The following is a 19,745-nucleotide window of genomic DNA, read 5'->3' as shown; positions in this document are numbered from 1 at the left end:
TTAACCTCTCATTGGGATTTTGTCATTTTTACTAAAACTCCTTAATGCATTATGATAAAGACTACTAAAGCATTTTACAGTGCTAAAATTACAAATTAAGCAACTGCAATGTGGAAAATCATCTTGCTATTTTGAAATAAGCACCAAAGCCAGAAGGGATAAGCATATTCAAGAAACCCACATGGAGTTCACAAAAGTACACACATATATATATGCCTGTGTGGGATGAGGAATCTTTTCTGTGCAATTCTGGCATCAGTGGTTATGTGTGACACCAAACTCATTGAAATTAAAAAAGCAAGCAAAAGGTTTGCCCATTTTTAATGAGGGAGACCTGTAACTCAATGTTTTGTTAAAACCTTTAAACTTTCTATCTTCCCCACCTTCTATCACCCAGAAGGGTTAGGGATCTTGTCTGCTATCTCTTCTCACAGCTGGGGCAGCTGTCAGCAGCGTGGATGCCAACACCCACTACACAGGAGGTGGTTCTTCAAGGCAGCAGGAGAGCTCTGGGGAGCCCTGTGTGCAGGAGCAGGCACTATCCCAGGCCTAACTTGCTACCAGGAACCTGCACAAGCAATTTAGGCTCAGCTGGCACAAGGCCACACCTCAGCACTGTCTGGTAGGTCTGCCACACACAGATAACCCTCCATGTGAGAACGTATTATCTAAGCAAGTAACGAGGCTTGGGATCTTCACATCTGGAGGTGCACATCTCACTATCAACAATGTTTTGCTTAGCACAACCTGCCTGCCATTGAATCCCAGGACCATACTGTGACAGCAAGAGGAGATTCCAGCAATCCAGCATTCCCTTGCATTATGCCTTGCAGGAGACAATTGTGTCCCAGGCACAATTTCTGGTCCCCTGCTGAGATCAGACTGCCTGAGTAGCAGAAACGTGCTCAGCAGGAGACTAAAAACAGTTTCTCCCTGGAGAGCTTAAAACCCCACTGTCCTGAAGGCAGGTATTTCACCAGCTAGTACAGGGATTCAACAGCCATCTGTCTTTACACACAGCAGGCAGGCAGAGGAAGCTGTGTAAAACACAACATTCCCCAGTGTTGTGTGGTTTCTCCATTTACGCAAAGTTGATTTAGGTTGTACTAGCACAACCTGTGCATATTATACACCACAGAAAAAGAGAATATTCCTTGCCTTTTATGGGCTCTGAACACATGCAACAGTCCTGTCCTCTTGGGAAACTCCTTTTGCCTTCTTAAGTCTCTACTCCCTCCAATCCCTTGTGCATTTAATCAGTTTGGGGCATGTCTGTTTGGGTTCTTTAAAAGAAACACTGAAGAGATTACATCCTTAATTTTAGCAACCAGTTTTTAATAAAAACATATATTACATCTTTTCACATAAATATTTTATATAGATACATACTATATAGACTCACAATACTCAAAGCTATGCAATGTTTCAAAGCTCCAGTTCTGAGGAGACTGAGAGAAAAAACCCAAACAAATCATCACACAGGAGAAGTGGAAACATAAAGTTTCTAAAGCATGAATAATCAGACTATTTCTCTTGTGTCCTTACAACTCACTTAAACACTGCCTACCTCAACATGCCAGCCAGCTGTGTCCTTAGCCACAGCTGCAGGGGCAAGCAGAGACAATGCATGCAGAACAGTGCACTGCCAGCACCAGAGGTCATTCCAAGAGGGATCCCACTGCCATCCTGAAGTGCACAGAGGGAGCACACCCTTGTCTCTGGAATCCAAGCCAAGATGGCTTTAGAAATGATTATCTGACAAGACTGTTAGTGCTGAACTGCTGGCACAATGGAGGTAGGTGATTAACTACCTCTGTCCAGATCTTTTATTTTATTTTCTTTACCTTTAGGCTGTACAGTGACAATTTGCTGTTAAGTATAAGCATTAAACCTCAAGGGGAATACATCTAAACTTCAAGTCCATGCACTTGATTGTCTTGACTTGCTATAGCTATCAAGAAGAAACTTCAATAAATCACTTCAGAAACAGAATGTTTTTGAAGAGGCAAAAGGGTGAAGGACAGTAAGGATCAGAGCTGAGAAATAGTCTTCTGCCTGACCATGTGATAAAGCTTTCAGAACAGAGTGAAGCAGAACTTCAGGCTTTCCCTTCTCCCATATATGAAAGCTGTCAAAAGAAATAACAAAGGGAAACAAACAAGCTTGCATCACAGAATTCATTCTCCCCAACTCACAAGTAGACAAGCTTTTGGATTTGCAGCACTCATGGTAGATAAAACACAGTGCAGTTTAGATTCTCTGTTTCTTAAACCCAGAGGAGCCCAGGTTAATCCACAAGCCAAAAACCATACAGTTTTTCACTCTTCTCCAATAACAAAGCACCAGAGCAGAATGGAAAAACCTTCCCAAAGTAAAAGCTAACACTGCTTTAGGCCCGATTAAAACAAACAAACAAACAAACAAACAACCTCACAGTAGACCTTAAAACATTAGCACATGGAAATAAACTCTCTACTTCTTTTGTTACTTGACCAGGGAGAAGTACAGAGACATAAAAGCCACCAAAGTGTTCCTGAAATTGAGGTTTCTGTTGAGGACTTTATTTAATTCCAGATTACCTCGCATTCTTTGCTTGCCTGCCTCATTTTTAAGAGCTTAAGTTTCTGTCTGCACAGGTTGCTCATTGCTTTGGCACTGCTAAACCAGGAATGAAATATGTGTGAAGAACCTTGCAGGTGACCCCACACACTGCACTTGGCTGCCACAGCCCAGGATGTTCAACAGATCCAACTCACACACCAGATTTATAAAGCACCAAATAAATAAATTCAGGCTCCAGCACAATTCTGGCTTGATCCCATACACAGGGGAATAAAGGACAAATGAGGTAACTCATCTGATTGCCACCTTATTCTGCCAGGTCAGCAATCCCAGACTGTGTGACAGTAGTGCTCAGGATAGCAAACAAGCAGGATGTGCAGTTACCAGGGTTTCATGCACTCTCACAAGTTCTGGTCACTAAGGGCAGAAGGAGCAGCAAAAGAAAGGAACAGGTGTTCACACTTAGGATTTAGCCAATAACGTGCCACATGCCTGATTTGATGCAGTGCTCTGTTGCTAACACATAGATGTGCACACAGAACCCTCCACCACCATTCTTGGAGACTTCTGCACTGCAGAGCACCAGCCTCCCCTCACAGATGGGCTGAGTCTGAAAACAGGCAGCACTTTCCAAGCCTCCATTCTGTCCTCTTACACTTCCCTCAACTTTTACATCAGTCATCAAGCATTCTTGGAGTTGAAATCTGGTAAGGAACACATCCCACATCCCCTCTGTTCTTGCACTCGGGAAGTTGCCTGGGCAGGCAGTGACTGTCCAAAATACAATTTAAAATTTATGAACAACAGGTAGGTAGCACTGGTTGTTCATACAGCTACAGTTTTGTATCCTCAGGTTTAGAGACAGGTGCTCTGGTTCCAAAGTGAATTGCAGTATCCTTAGATATTTAAGAAAATAAAAGCCAAAGCTAAGTCTTCTGCAAGGCACTACAGAACAGGATGCACACTTCCACACCAGCTTCATGGCTATGCTAACAGAGCTGCAAGGGACCCAACCCATCACAGAGGCACAAGTGGAGGGGGGGATCAGGCTGCACCTGGCACACACTGTGAGGTCTGAGTAACACAGCAGGAAAGAATAAGAAGGCACAGAGGATGAAAAGTGTATTTAAACTCAGGCATACTCGAACGTGGACTACCTGATAAGAGAAAAGGATCAGCCAGGAAAATGGGAAGGGTCTGTGTGGAGCCCTAAGGGAATTAAAGGTCACTACCAAGCACCCACAGGATTCAAACCTTGGAGAAAGCTTACAGAAATAGCAACCTTTTCTTTCCAAACCAAAGCATACTCCACATGCAATCAGCAATGTTTTAAGGGAAATCTGAAGTGCTAGTATCTATATCTGTTTCCACTATACATTTATGCATTATGAGCCAAGGCCCTAAAAGCTACATCTAAAGACCAGTTCACACTGAGGGTGTTGATCGGGGATTAACAAATAAAGAATAAGAAGCAAACAAGTCTGTATGACAACTGCATTAAAAATCCAACAAAACCAACTTGAGTGTTTCTGCTGCAGTTAGACCAGCAACTTTTCTTGTTTTTCAGAGAACAAGTAGAACTTTGGTAGCAATCAATTCTAAAGTGCCTTATGCTTCTTAATTACTGTGCAAACTCTGCTGTAGAGGCAGAAGGACATTTCAAGAATGTTAAGGTGCTCAATAACATAACACAGAACACAGCAAGGTGGGTCCAGTTAGTCTGTGATCAACCACAGTACAAAAGTGATGGCAGAGACCATGTTTGTAGCTTTTCCTCTGCACTTCATTTCTCTTCCACCCATGCCCACAATGCAAGCATCACGACACACATCCAGTTTCCCACCAGGGCCTAGTGCTCCCCTGTGAGAATAAAGCACATGAGGAAGGAGAATCTATATCAGGTGGTGGTCACTGTGGCCTTTCTGGCCATGCCCACAAGGAACAGGCTGGCAGGTTCTGCCATCACTGTTTTCTCCTCAAACACTTTTGCTCTAATATTGTCTCATTGCATAAAGGTGGTGAGCACAGAGTTATTTTTAAAAGGGGCTTCTCAGCATAGTTACCAGGCTGTGAAAACCCTGCCATTTCCCATGGCAGTCTGCAAGCTCAGTCCTTCTGGAATGCATTGATCAAACAACACAAAGATCCAATCCTTCCTTTCCTCTACTTGCCCAAAGGCCAAATGCCCTGTCTCAGAAGGGCTTCCTTCCTGGCTGAGGAAGGCTTATTCCTCTGTGGAACTGGGAACTCCTCAGTGCCAGTTGATCACAACAAGCGGGAGAAGGAGTGAAGCTGGTCCTTTCTCGTGCAGCTCAGTCAGGATTTCAAGCCCATTTTTTCCATCATCTGTTCATACACCGTCCATGCCATTGCTGCCATCAGAGTGCGCCTGAGAACTCGGGGCACACCGCCTCGGAAAAAGCCAACTAGCCCAAAGTCCTGCAACAGGAGATAAACAGCAGTTCATCCCAATCTGCCTAGAGGGCTTTAATTTCTCATCATTTATTACATGGAACAGCACAGGATGTATTTCAGCTCAGACCCAGATCTGTCTCTAAAAGACCCAGGCTTAAACAGCTTTTAGTGTTTAGGAAGAACCTGTAGCATTGCACTACTGCAGGGCTACCCAGCAAAGCAGGAAGACCAGTGAGTGGGAAAAAGAAAGGCCAGGATGGAGACAACAGCTGGAGAAAGCCACAGTCAAGTCCAACAAAGAGAAGGCAAGAGTGTAATCATTTTGAGACACTACAGTAAAATAACTAGTCTTTGTTTTAGACCTTTGTATTTACAGAAATCTCCCAGCTATTCTGAGATTTCTAAGTATTGAAGCAAGAAACATTATGATTTGAGGGAAAAAAAGGTACACAAAAATGCATACACAAATAAACACATTACTGCTTAGGAATAGAGTTCAATATGGAAACGGCGTGAATCTGCCAAGATCTGCCCTTCTAACAGCAGGAAGGGAAAGGTGGGCTTTGACTACTTCTCCACCCCATTCCTGCAATAAAGACCTGGGCATTTATTTCTCTTCTGATGCCTAAAGAGCAAAGAATTATTTTGTAGCTGGTTTGTATCTGAAACCAGAATTTCACACTGCACACTATAGTCTTGGTCTACCACAGCATGACCCCCTTCACCATCTTGAAAATGCCGACACTGAATTGTCCAACTGCAAGAGCAGATGAAGCACTGACATTTGTTCACCTCCTTTCAAAGGCAATGACTTCTCCAGCAAAGCTGTGCTTTGAGCAAGGGGATCAGAACTGAGGACGTGGTTGTGCATGTCAGAAGGGATTCACCTCACCTTGTAGATAAAGGCAATGGCCTGGCTTGTCCTGTGGTACTTTTGGGGTGACAGCTGCATGTGTGTTTTGATGACATCAGCAGGCTGCGTTGCCAAAGAGGCCAAAATCCCCGCCAAGATCCCACAGCCAAAATTCAGCAAGGGCATGAACACTGAATCCAGCTGGTCTGTAACAAAGCAAAGGGAAGGCACTCAGACACCACTCAGGCCAGGAACACTCATGCTGTGTGACAAAGTGAAAGCCATTGAATGGTTAGATCAACAGCAGAACCTAAGAGAAGTTAAAATCCATGCAGCTAGAGAAACCTTTCAAGGGGAAAAGTGGCTACTAGTCAAAAGTTAGAACTATTAAGAAGCCCCACTTGCTGGGGAACTGAATTTGACAGAAAATCAGAAAAGAAAAAATTGTACAGAAGTTGCCCCAGAGAGTTCCAATATCAGAGAAGCCTCAGTTTAGTGGAAACTGAGCAGTAAGCAAGACAAGCAGAAGCAGCAAGCAGTGCTTAAGGCACCCTGTCTTTCAACTGTTCACTAACCCAGTTATGCATCAGCCTTCATGGAGACAATCAATCAATTTAGAGCCAGTCTCCATTTCTGCACTGACCTCAGCTATAGGTCTACAGTTCTCCACAGGCACATGTGAGTGAGTGAGTGACCCAAAGCCCTAAAGGAGACTAATTTAACTTCTGAAGTGGAGGGCAACAAGCAGAGCATGCAGGCTGTCAGCTGCAGGGCAGGATCTGAGAAGAGGAACGTTTTCCACTCCAGCATCCAGCATTCAGCCTCACCCTGAGGTGTGAGGTTTTTGGTCTGTGTGTAGAACATCAGGTAGATGCCAGAGAAGGGTGCGTCCCGCAGCAGCGTTGCTGTGAGCCCACTGAACATGCCACGAGGCCCCTCGGTCTGATAGATACTCTTCAGGGCTCCATACACACTCCCATAGCCAAATCTTCCACTCTGCAAGAGCAGACAAAGGTCAGTCATTCATGTGCCAGGCACAGGTTGAGGAGCCCTACACACACCCTGAGGATATAATATCCAAATTGTGAGTTTAACGTGATGCCCAAGATGGCAACACAGAGGACAACCCGAGGCAAAAACTGGGTCTCACCTAACTCAGCCTTTAAAAGAATCCTTCAGAGAGGTAACATATGGAAGATGCTACACAAACATTGCATACAACTGCAACTTATAAATCTTAGGGTGAATTCTATTTCATCTTCTTGCCCAAATTTCATTTCCTGCACAATGTGTGAACTGAGGTGAAATCAGGGCTACATTCCTGGCTGTACCCAAGTGCAGCAACCTTCTCCAGGCAGAAGGAATTATTTTGCATCACAAGGAAGGTGTGTGACTCCATTAACAGGGGACTAACTGTAAAGTCATACCTCATATCGGGTCTTCACCACAGTCACTGGCAACATGCAAATCCCAGAAACTGCACGAGCAGCGGCACCCAGGAAGACAGACTCCAGGGCTGTGGGTGAACGGTCCACAAGAAACTTTTGCTTCATCACGTACAAAGTGCTGAAGTAAATCCCAACCCCAGGAATACATCTTGCAAAGGACTTCAGGAGAAACGGAAGCAGATGAAGAAAGGAAAAGCTTACATAAGACAAAATGTACTACAGAACATTTCTGAGACTGTTCAACTTGACAGGAAGCTTTGTAGAAGACAAACATATCACTAAAGCTAACATGCTGAGGAAAGAAAATAAGGTAGAAATCATTTATGCCACCAACAGACAAATTATTCAAATTATGTCAGGATTTATTGCATTCCTCAATGTCAGTTTTCTAGGAACAAGATATTCCAAACCAAAATGAAGTTCTTGCAGTTGCCACACCACATTTGCAAAAGTATTCAAATGTTCAGCTGCTCAGGACTGTCACAACCAAATCAAAGAAATTCACAACATTAATTCCTTAAAATAGAATGTAATCTTAATTATGTCATTTCCCTCATAATTGTACAAGAGTTGGCTATTAAATTCAGGCAGACATAATTAACAATAAACAGTGAGCTTATCTATTTACTTATTTTTACAGGTCAGAGTTAAACCAGCCACTTACTGGAGAGACACCCTTCCAGAGCCCCAGAATACTCTCAGTACGAACAACCCTAAAAAGCAGCGTCACCATCCCAGCACGACCAGACCTGAAATAAAGACAGGAACTGAAGAAATGACCTGCTTCTGATCCTTGCCAGATCAGCCACTCCTTTCACTCATCTGTGCATTAACTCATCACCTCCAAGGTGCTCTTCCTCATCTCAGTCTGCTTTTCTTGGTCAATCTTTCCAGGGCTTCTCCATCACCTTCTGTGTTACAAGTTGTGTATCTCACAACTTGTAACACCCATTAGCATTTTTAGTTGCTCACTCTCTTTGTTAGCAGCAGCAGATTGTAGGTTGACAATAGCAAGCGGCATGCATGAAAAATTACCTGACAACCACACAGGATTTTTTTCAGGCAGAGGATACCCCATAAAACTGCATGGTAGCTACTCCAGCAAACACCAGTCTCTCAGATGAGAACAAATGTTCAGGTTACAACTTATTCCAGTGGCATTCATAACCACTCACAGATATTTTTGTTCTTCTGGAGCAAAATAACAATCCTTCTCCATAATATAAAAATACACCTCCTCTTTTACAAAGCCTCATTTCCCAGATTACAACTCTGAAATCCAAGCCCCAGCCAGCAAATAAGGCAGAAGCCTATGGCAGAGCACCTCCAGGCAGACACATCCCCCTCCTCTCACCCATTCACAGAAGGCTGCAGAGCTTGCAGACGTGTTTTCAGCAGGTCAAGGGGTTGGAAGAGGAGCGTGGAACAAGTGCCACTGATGGAGCCGCACACAAAGGCCTTTAGGACTGGATGCATCTGGAAGAGGAAGAATAGAACTTTAAATGGCCATTTAATTAAAAATGGCACAAGAGGAAACATTTCAGCTAATACATGGCATGCTATAGGAAAGAAGATGTGCTGATCCCAGATGCTAAGGTCAGCTGCTTAAGGCACAGGAAGCTTTTCCAGACCTTTTCTGAGACTGATCAAGTTTTATTTGTGGTTTTTGAGTTCTCTGCTTTTTCTGAGAGATTGTTCCAGAATCTCCCTGATATTCGGTGGTTGGTAAGAGTCTTCTGAACACCATATCTACTACCAGCCATTAGGCTACCCTTTGCCACGGCAAGTGAAATAGGTGTCCCCTTCCCACCACCCACCTGTACCTTGGCCGCACTCCCATCCACCTCGGCTGGCAGCACCTCCAACCCTTCCCTCCCACGCCCACACCGCGGTCCCCCCGCTGCCAGGGGCACTGGCGGGGAACCCTGCCCAGACCCAGACCCAGACCCGAACCCTGCTCAGACCCAGACCCGAACCGTGCCCAGTCACAAACCCGAACCCGGCCCAAACGCACTCAAAAGCCCCGCACGGCCTGCTCAGCTGAGGCTGCCTTTGCTGCCCACAGCGGCACTTCTCGGGAAATAATACCGCAGGAGGCACAGAGCCCACTGCAGGGTGAAGATTTTTAGGTGTTTAGAGAGGGTTTATATACCACAAACATATAACGGTGTTTGCTAATGAAGAACGAGTTTCTGCGCGAATCACGACAGACTAGAAAGCACGGACAGATCAGGAGCAGTGTGGGGCACGCTCCGAGCCAGCAGTGGTGGCCCCGAGGTCCGCCCTGACCCACCGTCACGGACCCGTCCCCTCGTACCCCCGAGGCCGCGGAACACGGCGCAGCAGCGCAGGGGGTGCAGCGAGCCCCCTCGCCTCCCACGGGGGCGCTGCCCCAGCCTCTCCACGGCAGAGCGAGCGAGGAGGGCCCGGCGCAGCGACCCGACCCGGCCGGGCCCGGCCCGGCGCAGCCGTACCTCCGCCTCCCGGCCCGGCATCCCAGCGCCGCCCGCAGCCCCAGAGCGCGGCGGGCAGCGGCGAGGTCCGGCCCCGTGCCAGCCCCGAGCCGGCCCCGCCCGGAGCACCGCCCACCCAGCGCATGCGCTTCCCGTAACCCTTCGGTCGCCGCTCCCTCGCTCTGCCGCGGCCTGGAGCCGGGTCCCGTCTCGCCGCTTCTGCCCCGCATCGCGTGTTTGTCACGGCTTTTGGACGTTCTACATAGAATCGTAAACGGAAAAGGGGTGAAATGGATCTCTGAAGTTCATCTAGGTCCAGCCCCTGGGCTACGAGAGGGGACGCCTCCCGCTAGACCACACTGCTCAAGGCTACATCCAGTGTTGCTTTGAACACTGCTTGGTGTGGGGGCATCGACAGCTTCTCTGGACAGCCTGTTCCAGTGTCTCGCCACCCTCACAAAAAAAAAAAAAAAAAAAAAAAAAAATTCTTCCTAATAACTAAATAACTAACCTAAATTTCCTCTCTTTCAATTTATACCTGCTACTCCCTGTCCTATCATTGCAGCTCCCGATGAAGAGTCCCTCTTTGGCTTCCCTGTAAGGCCCCCTCCAGATACTGGAAGCCTTCTATGAGATCCCCACAGAACCTTTTCTTCTCTAAGCTGAACAGTCCCAATGCTCTAAGCCTGTCTTCATAGAACAGGTGCTCCAGCTTTGTGGCCTCACCTCCAACAGTTTCATGGCCTGAAGTTGGCGTTGCCAGAATTTACTCAGTTCCAGCAGCTGTACTCTATATTCCAGGGCTTTGTGCTGTATCCAGCAACTGAGCCCCAGCGCACTCTGTCAGACATGGGCAATGGGAAGGGTCAGTTCATAACTGACAGCTTTCATGTCTTCCCTCAGTTCACACCTCCCACATCCCCACAAAACCAGCTTCCTATGGGTACCCACAGTGTTGTTCAGAAACCTGAGATGCACACTGATGCATCCTTACCCCTGTTGCTAGTGTTTCCATTTGCTCATCCACATCCTGGGCCCAGAGCAGAGGTAGGCTGGCTTTCCAGAGCATTGAGGAAGTGAGCACCAAAATGAAGAGTTTCAGTATTAGACCTGTGCCAGCCCTGAGACTGTGGCTTTGCAGTACATGCAGAGCCAGACACTGCTTATCAGCAACAAAACTGGAGGAGCTGGGAGGAGCAAGTTAAGGCTTTGGAAGCTGCTTTTCTCAGAATTGCCTGTTTGCTGGGCCTTGGCCAAGTAAGGAATGACATGTCCAGAACGTCATGCTCCAGGTGTTCCGAGAAAGAAAACCCTGTGTGCAGCAGTAACCATTATGCATAAACTACTTCCTCTCCTGTGCTCACTTTGCCTTGTGGCAGTCCCTGAAGAAAGAGAGAACATACTTCTCTGAGAAAATGTAACACACAGGCTCACAAAAGCACTTCCTTATGGACTCCCTCTTCCCTTTGACAAGCTCCTTTCTTGTTAAGCAGTTCCCTCCTTGGGTGAGTGAATGCCTTTCATTTCATTAACTAACTTTGTCTGCTGACTTATGGAAAAATTCAGCTTGTCCCCTTCCCTCCTAGTGCTTCTTTCCCCACCTTACATCTTGCTCCACTGTGCACTAACACAGATACAACATGCATCCTCACAGGCTGCATAGGAATCTCTGCTCCACTGCCTGGAGCGCCTCCTTCCTCTCCATCTTCACCTGCTGTGGGCTCTGCAGGGCATTTCTTTCACATATTCTCACTCTGTCACAGCTGCTGCTGCTGCACAGTGTTTCTGAATCACAGAGGCACTACCAATATCACCAATGGGCACAGCTTTGAACAGCGACAGGGCCGTCTTGGAATCAGCTGGGACTGGCTACTGTTGAGAGTTTTTTGCAGGACAATGGGCATATGCAACGTATGCACAATCCAGCCTTCATAGAAACTGAGTAAGGTCACAATGCCCTTGAAGGACACGAAAGAAGAAGAACACACTCAGAAGCAGATGGTTCAGGATGCAAAGGCAGGCAAGAAAACCGCAGCGAGACACATGAAGAAGAAAAACTAACTAAAATTAACTGAAGTATTAAAATGCTTGCGTAGAAGGATTTAACCAATCATTTATTAGCTTGAGGCATGAACAATAGAGAACAGTATAAATACAGCTTGCTTTTTGCAATAAATCAGCTTCACTTGATCATTTTGATCATGGTGTGATGTCCAATTACTGATCCTCCACAGGGTACTACCACCACGGGGCAGATTCTGGCATCTTCACACATCAGGCAGCCCTGCATCCCTCTTGCTACCAAAACTTTTCTTTTTAAGCCCAATCTGTTATACAATTGATTGTATAAGGAAGCTGTCTGGGATATATGTGTCATTTTGAAAAAGCCCCTTTGGCTATTTCTTTTGGCGTGTTTCTGGCTGTTCTGGATGGGATTGGGTAAGTAGATTATTTAGAGGGGTAAGCTTAACTGTATTAAGGCTGACAAACTCAAGTGATGCATTTGAAATGTTTCTATATGGAACTGGGGATGGTGTGGCTAGATTCACTTCCTCCATATCTTTGGGTAGAACAACAATTGACATTTTTGTAGTTTTCTGAAGCCAGATGGGCTGCAACAATATTGACCAAGTGGCTTGCATCCCAAGAAAGAGCTCATCCAGCATGAAACCCTGGCAGCAACAGCAGTCTCCGGGTTATTACCTTGCTGTGGAAGCCTTTTCTTCCTTAAAATAAGCCTCATGATGAACGAAGAGGTGAAACAGAGCTGCTGATCTCACACATCTCTGCAGGGATGTGCCTCAATTCTGCAGGGATGCCCAGCAGAGGGAGCCGCGTCCCTGCATGTCGCTGTCCTTGTGCTCTGATAGCCTGTCATCTCTATTTAGGAGATGAAAGATGAGAGGCACAGAACTGCCAAATCCCCGTTTGGTGGACACATCTTTTTCCACATTGAACAATTCCTGGTTGTTTTCTTTTCCACTTTAATACCAAGAGAGTTGTGAGTGCCGTTTTAATCCTGCATTAGGGCAGTGGAGATCAAGCTTCAACACTGCCAGCAACTGCCTGTAACACTGCCTGTAACAGAAGATTGTGTTTCTGGTTTTAATTCCTAGTTTCAGATTTTGTAAGAGTTAATACCCAGCAGAGCTTGGCTGTCATGGCTTGACTCACATGTAAAACTTTGACCTAATGTCACACTGCCCACCACGGCTGAGGAAAGCCATCCACTGCTACACATGCAATAGTTGCAGATTTTCTTGGTTCACAGAAATTTATCCCTCTGCCTTTGGAGCGATGGTGAGTGAAGGTGGACATCCAAAGAGTTTGAGAAAGGGTTTGAATTTCCATTTGGAATGGTTTGTTGAGAAACAAACCATTCCAAATGGAAATTCTAGCATCGCATCTACGGACTGATGCCCAGTGAGGTACTCTTTGTTCAAAAACAAACAAAATGATGATATGACTTGTTGCAGACAGGTAGAAATATTATAAAAGAAAGGTCTTTTTAAATGTGGTTTAGGCCCTGCTACTCTAGTTAAGCTAGCAGTAGCTTCTAAGTTCCCATAAGGAAAAGTCGTGAGAATGAAGACAGCACAACAACCTATTCTAGTAAGAAAAATAAATTTGCACCTGTATAAACAATAGATCTGTCCCAGGAGAATCAGTGAAGAAAATATGTCAACAATCCAAGAATAGAGAGATTTGATGGAAAGGTAAAATGCCAGTTATTAACTAATTAATTGAGCAAGAAAACTAATAGCCAATTGGAGTTGAGCACAAGGTCTGTGAAAAGTGTATAAAAATGAATTATATTAATAAAGAATTGGCTTTTTCTGCTTGAGGAAACTGAGTCCCATCTGTTTATTAATGCAACATGACTTGCCTGAATTTCAGTAATGCACCAAGCTCTAGTGAGGAGCAGCAGTATTTAAGGAGATAACACACACTTCAAATGCTCCCTGTTGCTCAGTAGGGCTGCTCCTTCCCCTGTATCTTGTGTTGTGGGGAAGATTAGGGACAGCTGTGGGATGGAGGCTGTGTTGGGTCTGGATGTGGTTGCAGTGGGTATGTGGTAGGGTTGGTGAGAATTCAGGGCTGTGCAGGGCTTTATTTCAGTGTTAGTCTGTGAGAGCATCCTGCAGCATGCGCGTTCTGGGAAGAAAGGTTCAAATGTACTTGGCAGTGTTAGGATTACAGTTGGACTCAGTGATCTTAAGTGCCTTTTCCAACCTAAATAGCTGTGATTCTATGATCATTTCCCTTAGGTATTCCTGTCTGTGCTCGGGTGGGTGCGGGGGGAAGGTGCCTTCCAAGGACAAATGAAATGTTAAAGCAAACATGGGGCCCTTTGCCATTGCAGGCTATTGGCAGCATTGGGCCATCCCCGTCAGCCATCTTCACCAAAAACCCTAGGAGCAGGGCAGAGACAGCACTACTTACTCTCTCCTAGACACCAGAACTTCAGAGCAGGGACAGCAGGTGCAGGATATGCAGGTGGGAGACAGGAGCACTTCAAAGATGTGGAGGAAATTGCAGATCTCTTCCACTGAAGAATGTAAATGCTCAAAATGAAAACTGTGATCATACAGAAGATAAAGCTGACATTTCCGTTCTGTGGGTGTTAAGTACAGAGGCTGAACTCACTGGCTTGAGGTTTCATACATCTTTAATGTAGCAGTGGTCACACAGGGAAAGCGACTTTAGGACTGTGCACTGCCACAGTAAGGACCTTACCTGCAACTTGGAATTGCAGCATAAGCTAAGGTAAATATTGCCAGCCTATATACACAAAGGTATGCCTGCTGCTTAAAAATACGTGATATAAAGACAGGTTTTTGCACTGTTTCAGACACAGAGTTGGATTATGGAGCAGAATTTGACAGACCTGCTGGGCAGCATTGGCTCTGAGGACATATTGGTGAGTCACTCCCTGCCGGGCTCTCTCCTGCAAGCTAGGGCCATTAGCACATTTTAGAGGTTCAGTTTTTCCTATGGGACACAGTACTGGTGGAGATAGTGGGCATTCAGAAGAAATCAGTGTGATTGTTGTTCTCTGGAAAGAAACAAAACACAGGGTGAAAATATCTTTAGCTGATGACACTGTGCTTGTGGAAGAAAAGTGTCCTTGAGGGTAGAGGTAGTGCTAGGAGTGTCCTATGGAGGACATCCTGTCAGGGACGCTGCTATCCATCTTCTTTAATTGTTTGCTGTCACAAGTACTGCCCTGGGGGGTGGGCGAGCTGCGAGGGGCTGGTGAACAGGAAGGGGATATGCCACTGCTGCTGATGCATCCCATTTCTGGCACTCAGCTAACTGGAAACAAAGCTTTTGGGAGATGAGTGTTAATATGTCAGTTTCTCCCTGGGCCATGCTCCCTTTCCCCTTTCAGAAGGAAACATAAAATAGGACCCCAAAACCCATATCAGGGGCTCTCAGCCTCCTGGCCATGCCCATGTTGTTGCTGGTTTGAGGATGGTCCCTGTCTCTGGCCTCAGTACCCTACCTGGACTCAGGCATGGGCCATGGCCCCACATGGTGGCAGCAGGAGGATGCTGGTAATCTCTACTACCACCACAGCTGTGTTTTCCTTGATCTCCTCTGCCCCTGTGATGCCCCAGGATTCATCCTGGGTCCTACAGGGGGATGGCCAGTCACTCGTGTTCATTGCTCATTATACCACATCTGTGGCACATCTGTTTTGTCCTCATGTAGCTTGGTGTGAGCTGACTCGTGCCTGGTATATCTGCTAATGTGGGATTTGGCTCATATGAATTTCGTTGTCCTTGAACAGATGAGTTACATCTCACCAACACCTAACTCCTCTGCAGCCTATGAATATGCCTTGTACTACTCAGAACTACACATCATCTGCAATCCTGAAGGTATTCCAGCATTTGCATCTACCTTATTTCCAGTGCTGTACTCCATACTGTTTGTGGCAGGCCTCGTGGGAAATGCTTTGGTTGTTTGGATTCTGACAGTCTCCATGAAAATCAAGACCATGACTGACGTGTATCTGCTGAATCTGACTGTCTCTGACCTCCTCTTGATATTCTCCCTGCCCTTCTTGGTTCAGTACTCCATTGTGAGCCAGTGGACTTTTGGAAATGCACTGTGTAAAATTATCAGCTCAGTTTACTTCATTGGTTTCTACAGCAATGTCTTCTTCATAACCATCATGAGCGTTGACAGGTACTTGGCCATAGTCCACTCCCTCCAGGTCCAAGGGATTCGGACAACTGCCATTGGGTTTATCACCAGTCTGGTCGTTTGGGCAGTTGCCATTTTAGCATCAATGCCAGACTTACTTTTTTTCCAGGAAGTGAATGACAATAACCAGATTAAGTGCCTCCCTCACTATCCTGATGGCCACAATGGCTGGAAGACTTTCAGTAATTTTTTAGTCAACATCCTGGGGTGGCTAATCCCTGTTGTTGTCCTCATTTTCTCCTATCACAGCATCTTGAAAAACCTTCAGAAGTGCCATACCAAGAACAAGTACAAAGCAATTAAACTGGTTTTTATTGTTGTCATTGTGTTCTTTCTCTCCTGGACCCCTGTCAATATCGTACTGTTTTTGGACTCTCTGAGGAACATGTCCATCATCGATGACTGCCAGACAAGCCAAAGGCTAGACCTAGCCGTGGAGCTGACTGAGGCACTCTCCTTTGTCCACTGCTGCCTCAACCCAGTCATCTATGCTTTTGTGGGTGAGAAGTTCAAGAAGCATCTCTGTGACATTTTCAAAAAATCTGCATGTTTTCTGTCGAACTGCAAAGGCTACGGGGCTTTCAGTGGGCGCAGCCTGGACAAGCACTCCTCTCTGCACACAAAGTCCTCACAGTTGTCTTATGTTGGCACTGTCTTGTAGAACAAATCCAAAACTATCATCCTGGACAGGTGACCTAAAATTGAGAAATCCTCAACTGTGCATCCACAGCCATCGACTGTTTGAGCAACCTTTTAGGACACGAAAAGTAGAAGCAGCTGCTTGGTTTTGCTTTTATTGTGGTTGCTTTTGGTGTTCTCACTTTTTAGAGGTTTTTTTTTTCTTTAATCATCCTCCCTTTCCCTTGGCACCTCCTGCCTTGCTTGATTCATGAAATTACCAGCAGACTCCCACACTGCCAGAGCAACGTGGAGAGGTACCTCAGAAATATACCATTCCCCCTTCAGACTGAGTACTGAAAAGAGCTGTTTATGCTTCCAAACCCTGGACACTTGGCCATTCCTTCTCTTGTCTCAGCAGAGTGTGATGGCTTTGTGAGCAGGGATGGGACTCACTGCAGAGGTAGAAACTTGCTCTTTGGAGGAAAATGGGGCCCAAGCTTAAGGTGTCATGCCAGATCTGAACAGTGCTTCCAGCCCCAGAAGAACTTACTGAGCGAGTAATTGGATAAGCAACCAAGAAATAAATGCTGTCCATGTTTTGGTAAAATCAATATCAATTAATATCTAGGTATGATCCTGATCATCCTGACTCCCTCTTCTACCAGGGCCTGCAGCTTCTTGGCTGGAAGGGTTTGAAGCTGTAGCTCAGAAATGACACTGTGAATGTCAAGCAACAGCCCCTATGAGAATGAATGAGTGCTGTAGGAATGGATAGAGAAATTGTTACCAGGAAAAAGGCTGAAGAGTGGAAAAAATAGTGGGTGTGAACTGTCACATGTCACTGTCAGGGGACTTTCTGAACAGTTTTGAACTTTTTGGACTGGTAACTTGTGTGCCAGTGTGGTCACTGCTCTTGAGCAAGCATCTGGGGTTGACATTCCAGTTACTGTTCCAACTTGGAATGACTGATTTTATATATGTGAATGGCTACCCATTCGTATAGATATATCTATATGTATCTGTATGTATAGAGCTATGTACATATGCATGCATATCTGTACTTGCCCATGTGTGTATATATACACAAATACACACCCATACACCCATATATATACTTTTATATGCACAAATACTGTTAGATAAATGCAATGGTTTTCTAAAGCTTTTTGTTCTCTTCTGTTTGTCCCTACAAGATAGCACCATATTTTAAGTTTCATAATAAAGACACTGTGTGCAGTATAATTGCACTATCTTTACATCTGAGGAACCTGTTTCATCGTTATTTGTGTCACCATCTGTATTTCATTCTGTCCAGACAGATCTACACAACTGATAGTCCTTCCAGCTGCCTATTCTCAGCCCCCTCTTCAGTTCAGCTGCTGCCTGGCACAGCAGTACAGTCTCTACCTTTCAGATGCCTTACTGCCAGCCAGGCTTTTTTGGATATGCAAACCCTCAGGTTCTCTAAAAAGGGTTTCACAAAAACTCAGGGCAAAGCCAAAGGGTGGTGGGCAGGAGGGTGGCACCAACTCTCTCCCCTGCAGGTTCACAGTGTGAGCCCTCTGGAGCACAAGAGCACAGAAGCACAAGAGATGGGAATGATTTCTGCAGCCTCAGCAGCCTCACCCTGCGCCCCTTGTGCGAGCGCTTTGGGACAGGGGCTGGAACCCATTTGCCCAAGCTGGCAAGATGATGATGGCCTTTCTCTGGTTGCTGAGCATGTCTGCTGGGGGACATCTTCCTCTGCTCAGAGGTTTCATTGATTGCTGTTATGTAGCTGTTGGAGGGAGGCTGTGATCCAGGGCTTCCCCACAAGGACTGTAACCCAGTGGCATGAGGGTAGCCTAAACATGCAGAGCCTTCTTTGCAGTCTTTCACTTTTTGAGCTCTCACTGGAGGAAATCTTGCCCTGTTGTTGCCACAACACCTTCTAGCAAGGAAGCAAGAGATGCTTTCTGCAGCTTAAAGGGTTTTCCTGCCAGAGGCAACTGGGTTCTGTTTTATCTGTTTTATCAGCAGCAGCGGGAGCTCTGAGTTGGACCTGACCTCAACTTCTCCTCACTGCCCAACTGCTTTAAGCTGGTACTGCTGCCTTCCTGTGCAAAGGGAGAAGGTGATACCCACATCTGGGGAGTTCTTTGCTGGTAGGAGCTGCCCTGTGTTGCTCTGGGTGGCCAGAAGCACTCCTGTGGGTCACAGAGCTCCTCTGCTTTCTGAAGGGATGAGCCTGGAGCAGTCTGCTGCCCTTCCAGTGCCTGTGAGAGCATTGAGAGCAGACGACATCTTCCTGTATCTGTGCAAGCCGACAGCTTGAGGAAAATTCCAAATTTTAGGGTTTTTTCAAGAGCAGGGATCTCAGGAAGCTGAAGGTAAAGCATCCAGCACAGCCCCAGTGCCTGCTCACTTACTTGCATAAAAGGTACCCAGCATAGCAGTTCCACCACAGCTGTTCCACCACAGCTGTTGTATGGCTCCTGCTCATATCTGCTGCTTACCTTCACGTCCTGATCTTGCTTTTTCTTTCTGCTGAGATAATGCAGGTTAAAGAGGATTTGGAATGATGTTGGCACATGAAACAGTCAGATGTAATCATGTTTTGGCTTCTGCACATCATCTTAAAGCAGAGACCAGAGTAACTGTTACCCACATTCAAGCTTAAACCTAAAGTGCATACTTGTTTTCTTTTGATTTACTAGTGTTACTTGCACCAGAGGGTTCCTTCTACAGAGGGTCTCTTAGAAAGATGGAGACTTTGTCTGATGCCACTCATGATGCTCTCTGAATGTCTGGCCTTGACAGGCTGGAGCACTGCAGTGGCACCAGGGGTGCTCATCACTTCCCACACTGCAAACATGTGCAGCAGTTGTATGGGCATGTTTAAGGACCATGCTGTTCAACTACAGCAGCAAAAAGTGGGATGTAGGAGGGAGGACATGCCAGCTTATGATGTTGCTAGATCCCTCAGAAAATAGTGTCAAGTGGGACCTAGCAGGTTATTCCATTGTCTCAGCTCTGAGCTGCAGGACTGCCACTTTAGCACAGATAATCATAGTCTGTTGTCCCAAAACAGTAAAATATCCTGGAGTAAGAAACTAGTCCATATCTGGCTTTTTCTGGCATTATGTTGAAGCCTCCTTCCCAAGACAACATGAGACAAACTTATTAAATCCTTGGCAGAAT

General features: G+C 45.9%; 2 protein-coding genes across 6 annotated transcripts; one reads left to right on the top strand and one right to left on the bottom strand.

The window, feature by feature from the left end:
• Positions 1-1,324: 1,324 nt before the first annotated feature.
• SLC25A38 (solute carrier family 25 member 38) lies at positions 1,325-10,825 on the bottom strand. 5 transcript variants are annotated; one of them, XM_064704813.1, is made up of 7 exons: positions 10,726-10,825; positions 8,633-8,754; positions 7,943-8,027; positions 7,258-7,437; positions 6,658-6,826; positions 5,870-6,036; positions 1,325-5,001 (listed from the first exon to the last, which is right to left on the bottom strand). In XM_064704813.1, the coding sequence occupies exons 1-7, from the start codon at positions 10,798-10,800 to the stop codon at positions 4,879-4,881; spliced, it is 921 nt and encodes a 306-aa protein (XP_064560883.1). In that variant the 5' UTR covers positions 10,801-10,825; the 3' UTR covers positions 1,325-4,878. The 5 variants fall into 5 exon arrangements, with proteins under 5 accessions (XP_064560883.1, XP_064560887.1, XP_064560884.1 ...); XM_064704817.1 differs by having other exon boundaries at positions 1,325-2,128; XM_064704814.1 differs by lacking the exon at positions 10,726-10,825 and adding an exon at positions 9,753-9,839.
• Positions 10,826-11,175: 350 nt separating this feature from the next.
• Positions 11,176-17,047, top strand: LOC135443129 (C-C chemokine receptor type 8-like). Its single transcript, XM_064703362.1, has 3 exons — positions 11,176-11,236; positions 14,584-14,652; positions 15,526-17,047. Exons 1-3 carry the CDS (start codon positions 11,180-11,182, stop codon positions 16,603-16,605), a joined length of 1,206 nt encoding a protein of 401 aa, XP_064559432.1. The 5' UTR covers positions 11,176-11,179; the 3' UTR covers positions 16,606-17,047.
• Positions 17,048-19,745: the final 2,698 nt, after the last annotated feature.

The sequence above is a fragment of the Zonotrichia leucophrys genome, chromosome 2 (assembly GCF_028769735.1).
Source record: "Zonotrichia leucophrys gambelii isolate GWCS_2022_RI chromosome 2, RI_Zleu_2.0, whole genome shotgun sequence".
In the NCBI taxonomy this organism is placed as follows: Eukaryota; Metazoa; Chordata; class Aves; order Passeriformes; family Passerellidae; genus Zonotrichia; species Zonotrichia leucophrys.
This window is presented reverse-complemented; position numbering and strand designations above follow the sequence as displayed.

Bases quoted from the DNA above. Each gene is read 5' to 3' on its own strand.
- SLC25A38 (XM_064704813.1), bottom strand. From the start codon at position 10,800: ATGCTCTGGAAAGCCAGCCTACCTCTGCTCTGGGCCCAGGATGTGGAT. The intron at 6,827-7,257 runs GTATGACTTTAC...CTGCTCTTGCAG, and splicing joins TGGTGAAGACCCGATATGAG to AGTGGAAGATTTGGCTATGG. The intron at 6,037-6,657 runs GTGAGGCTGAAT...GCTTTGTTACAG, and splicing joins CAAAAACCTCACACCTCAGG to ACCAGCTGGATTCAGTGTTC.
- LOC135443129 (XM_064703362.1), top strand. From the start codon at position 11,180: ATGGACTCCCTCTTCCCTTTGACAAGCTCCTTTCTTGTTAAGCAGTTC. The intron at 11,237-14,583 runs GTGAGTGAATGC...GCACTGTTTCAG, and splicing joins TTAAGCAGTTCCCTCCTTGG to ACACAGAGTTGGATTATGGA. The intron at 14,653-15,525 runs GTGAGTCACTCC...GTCCTTGAACAG, and splicing joins TTGGCTCTGAGGACATATTG to ATGAGTTACATCTCACCAAC.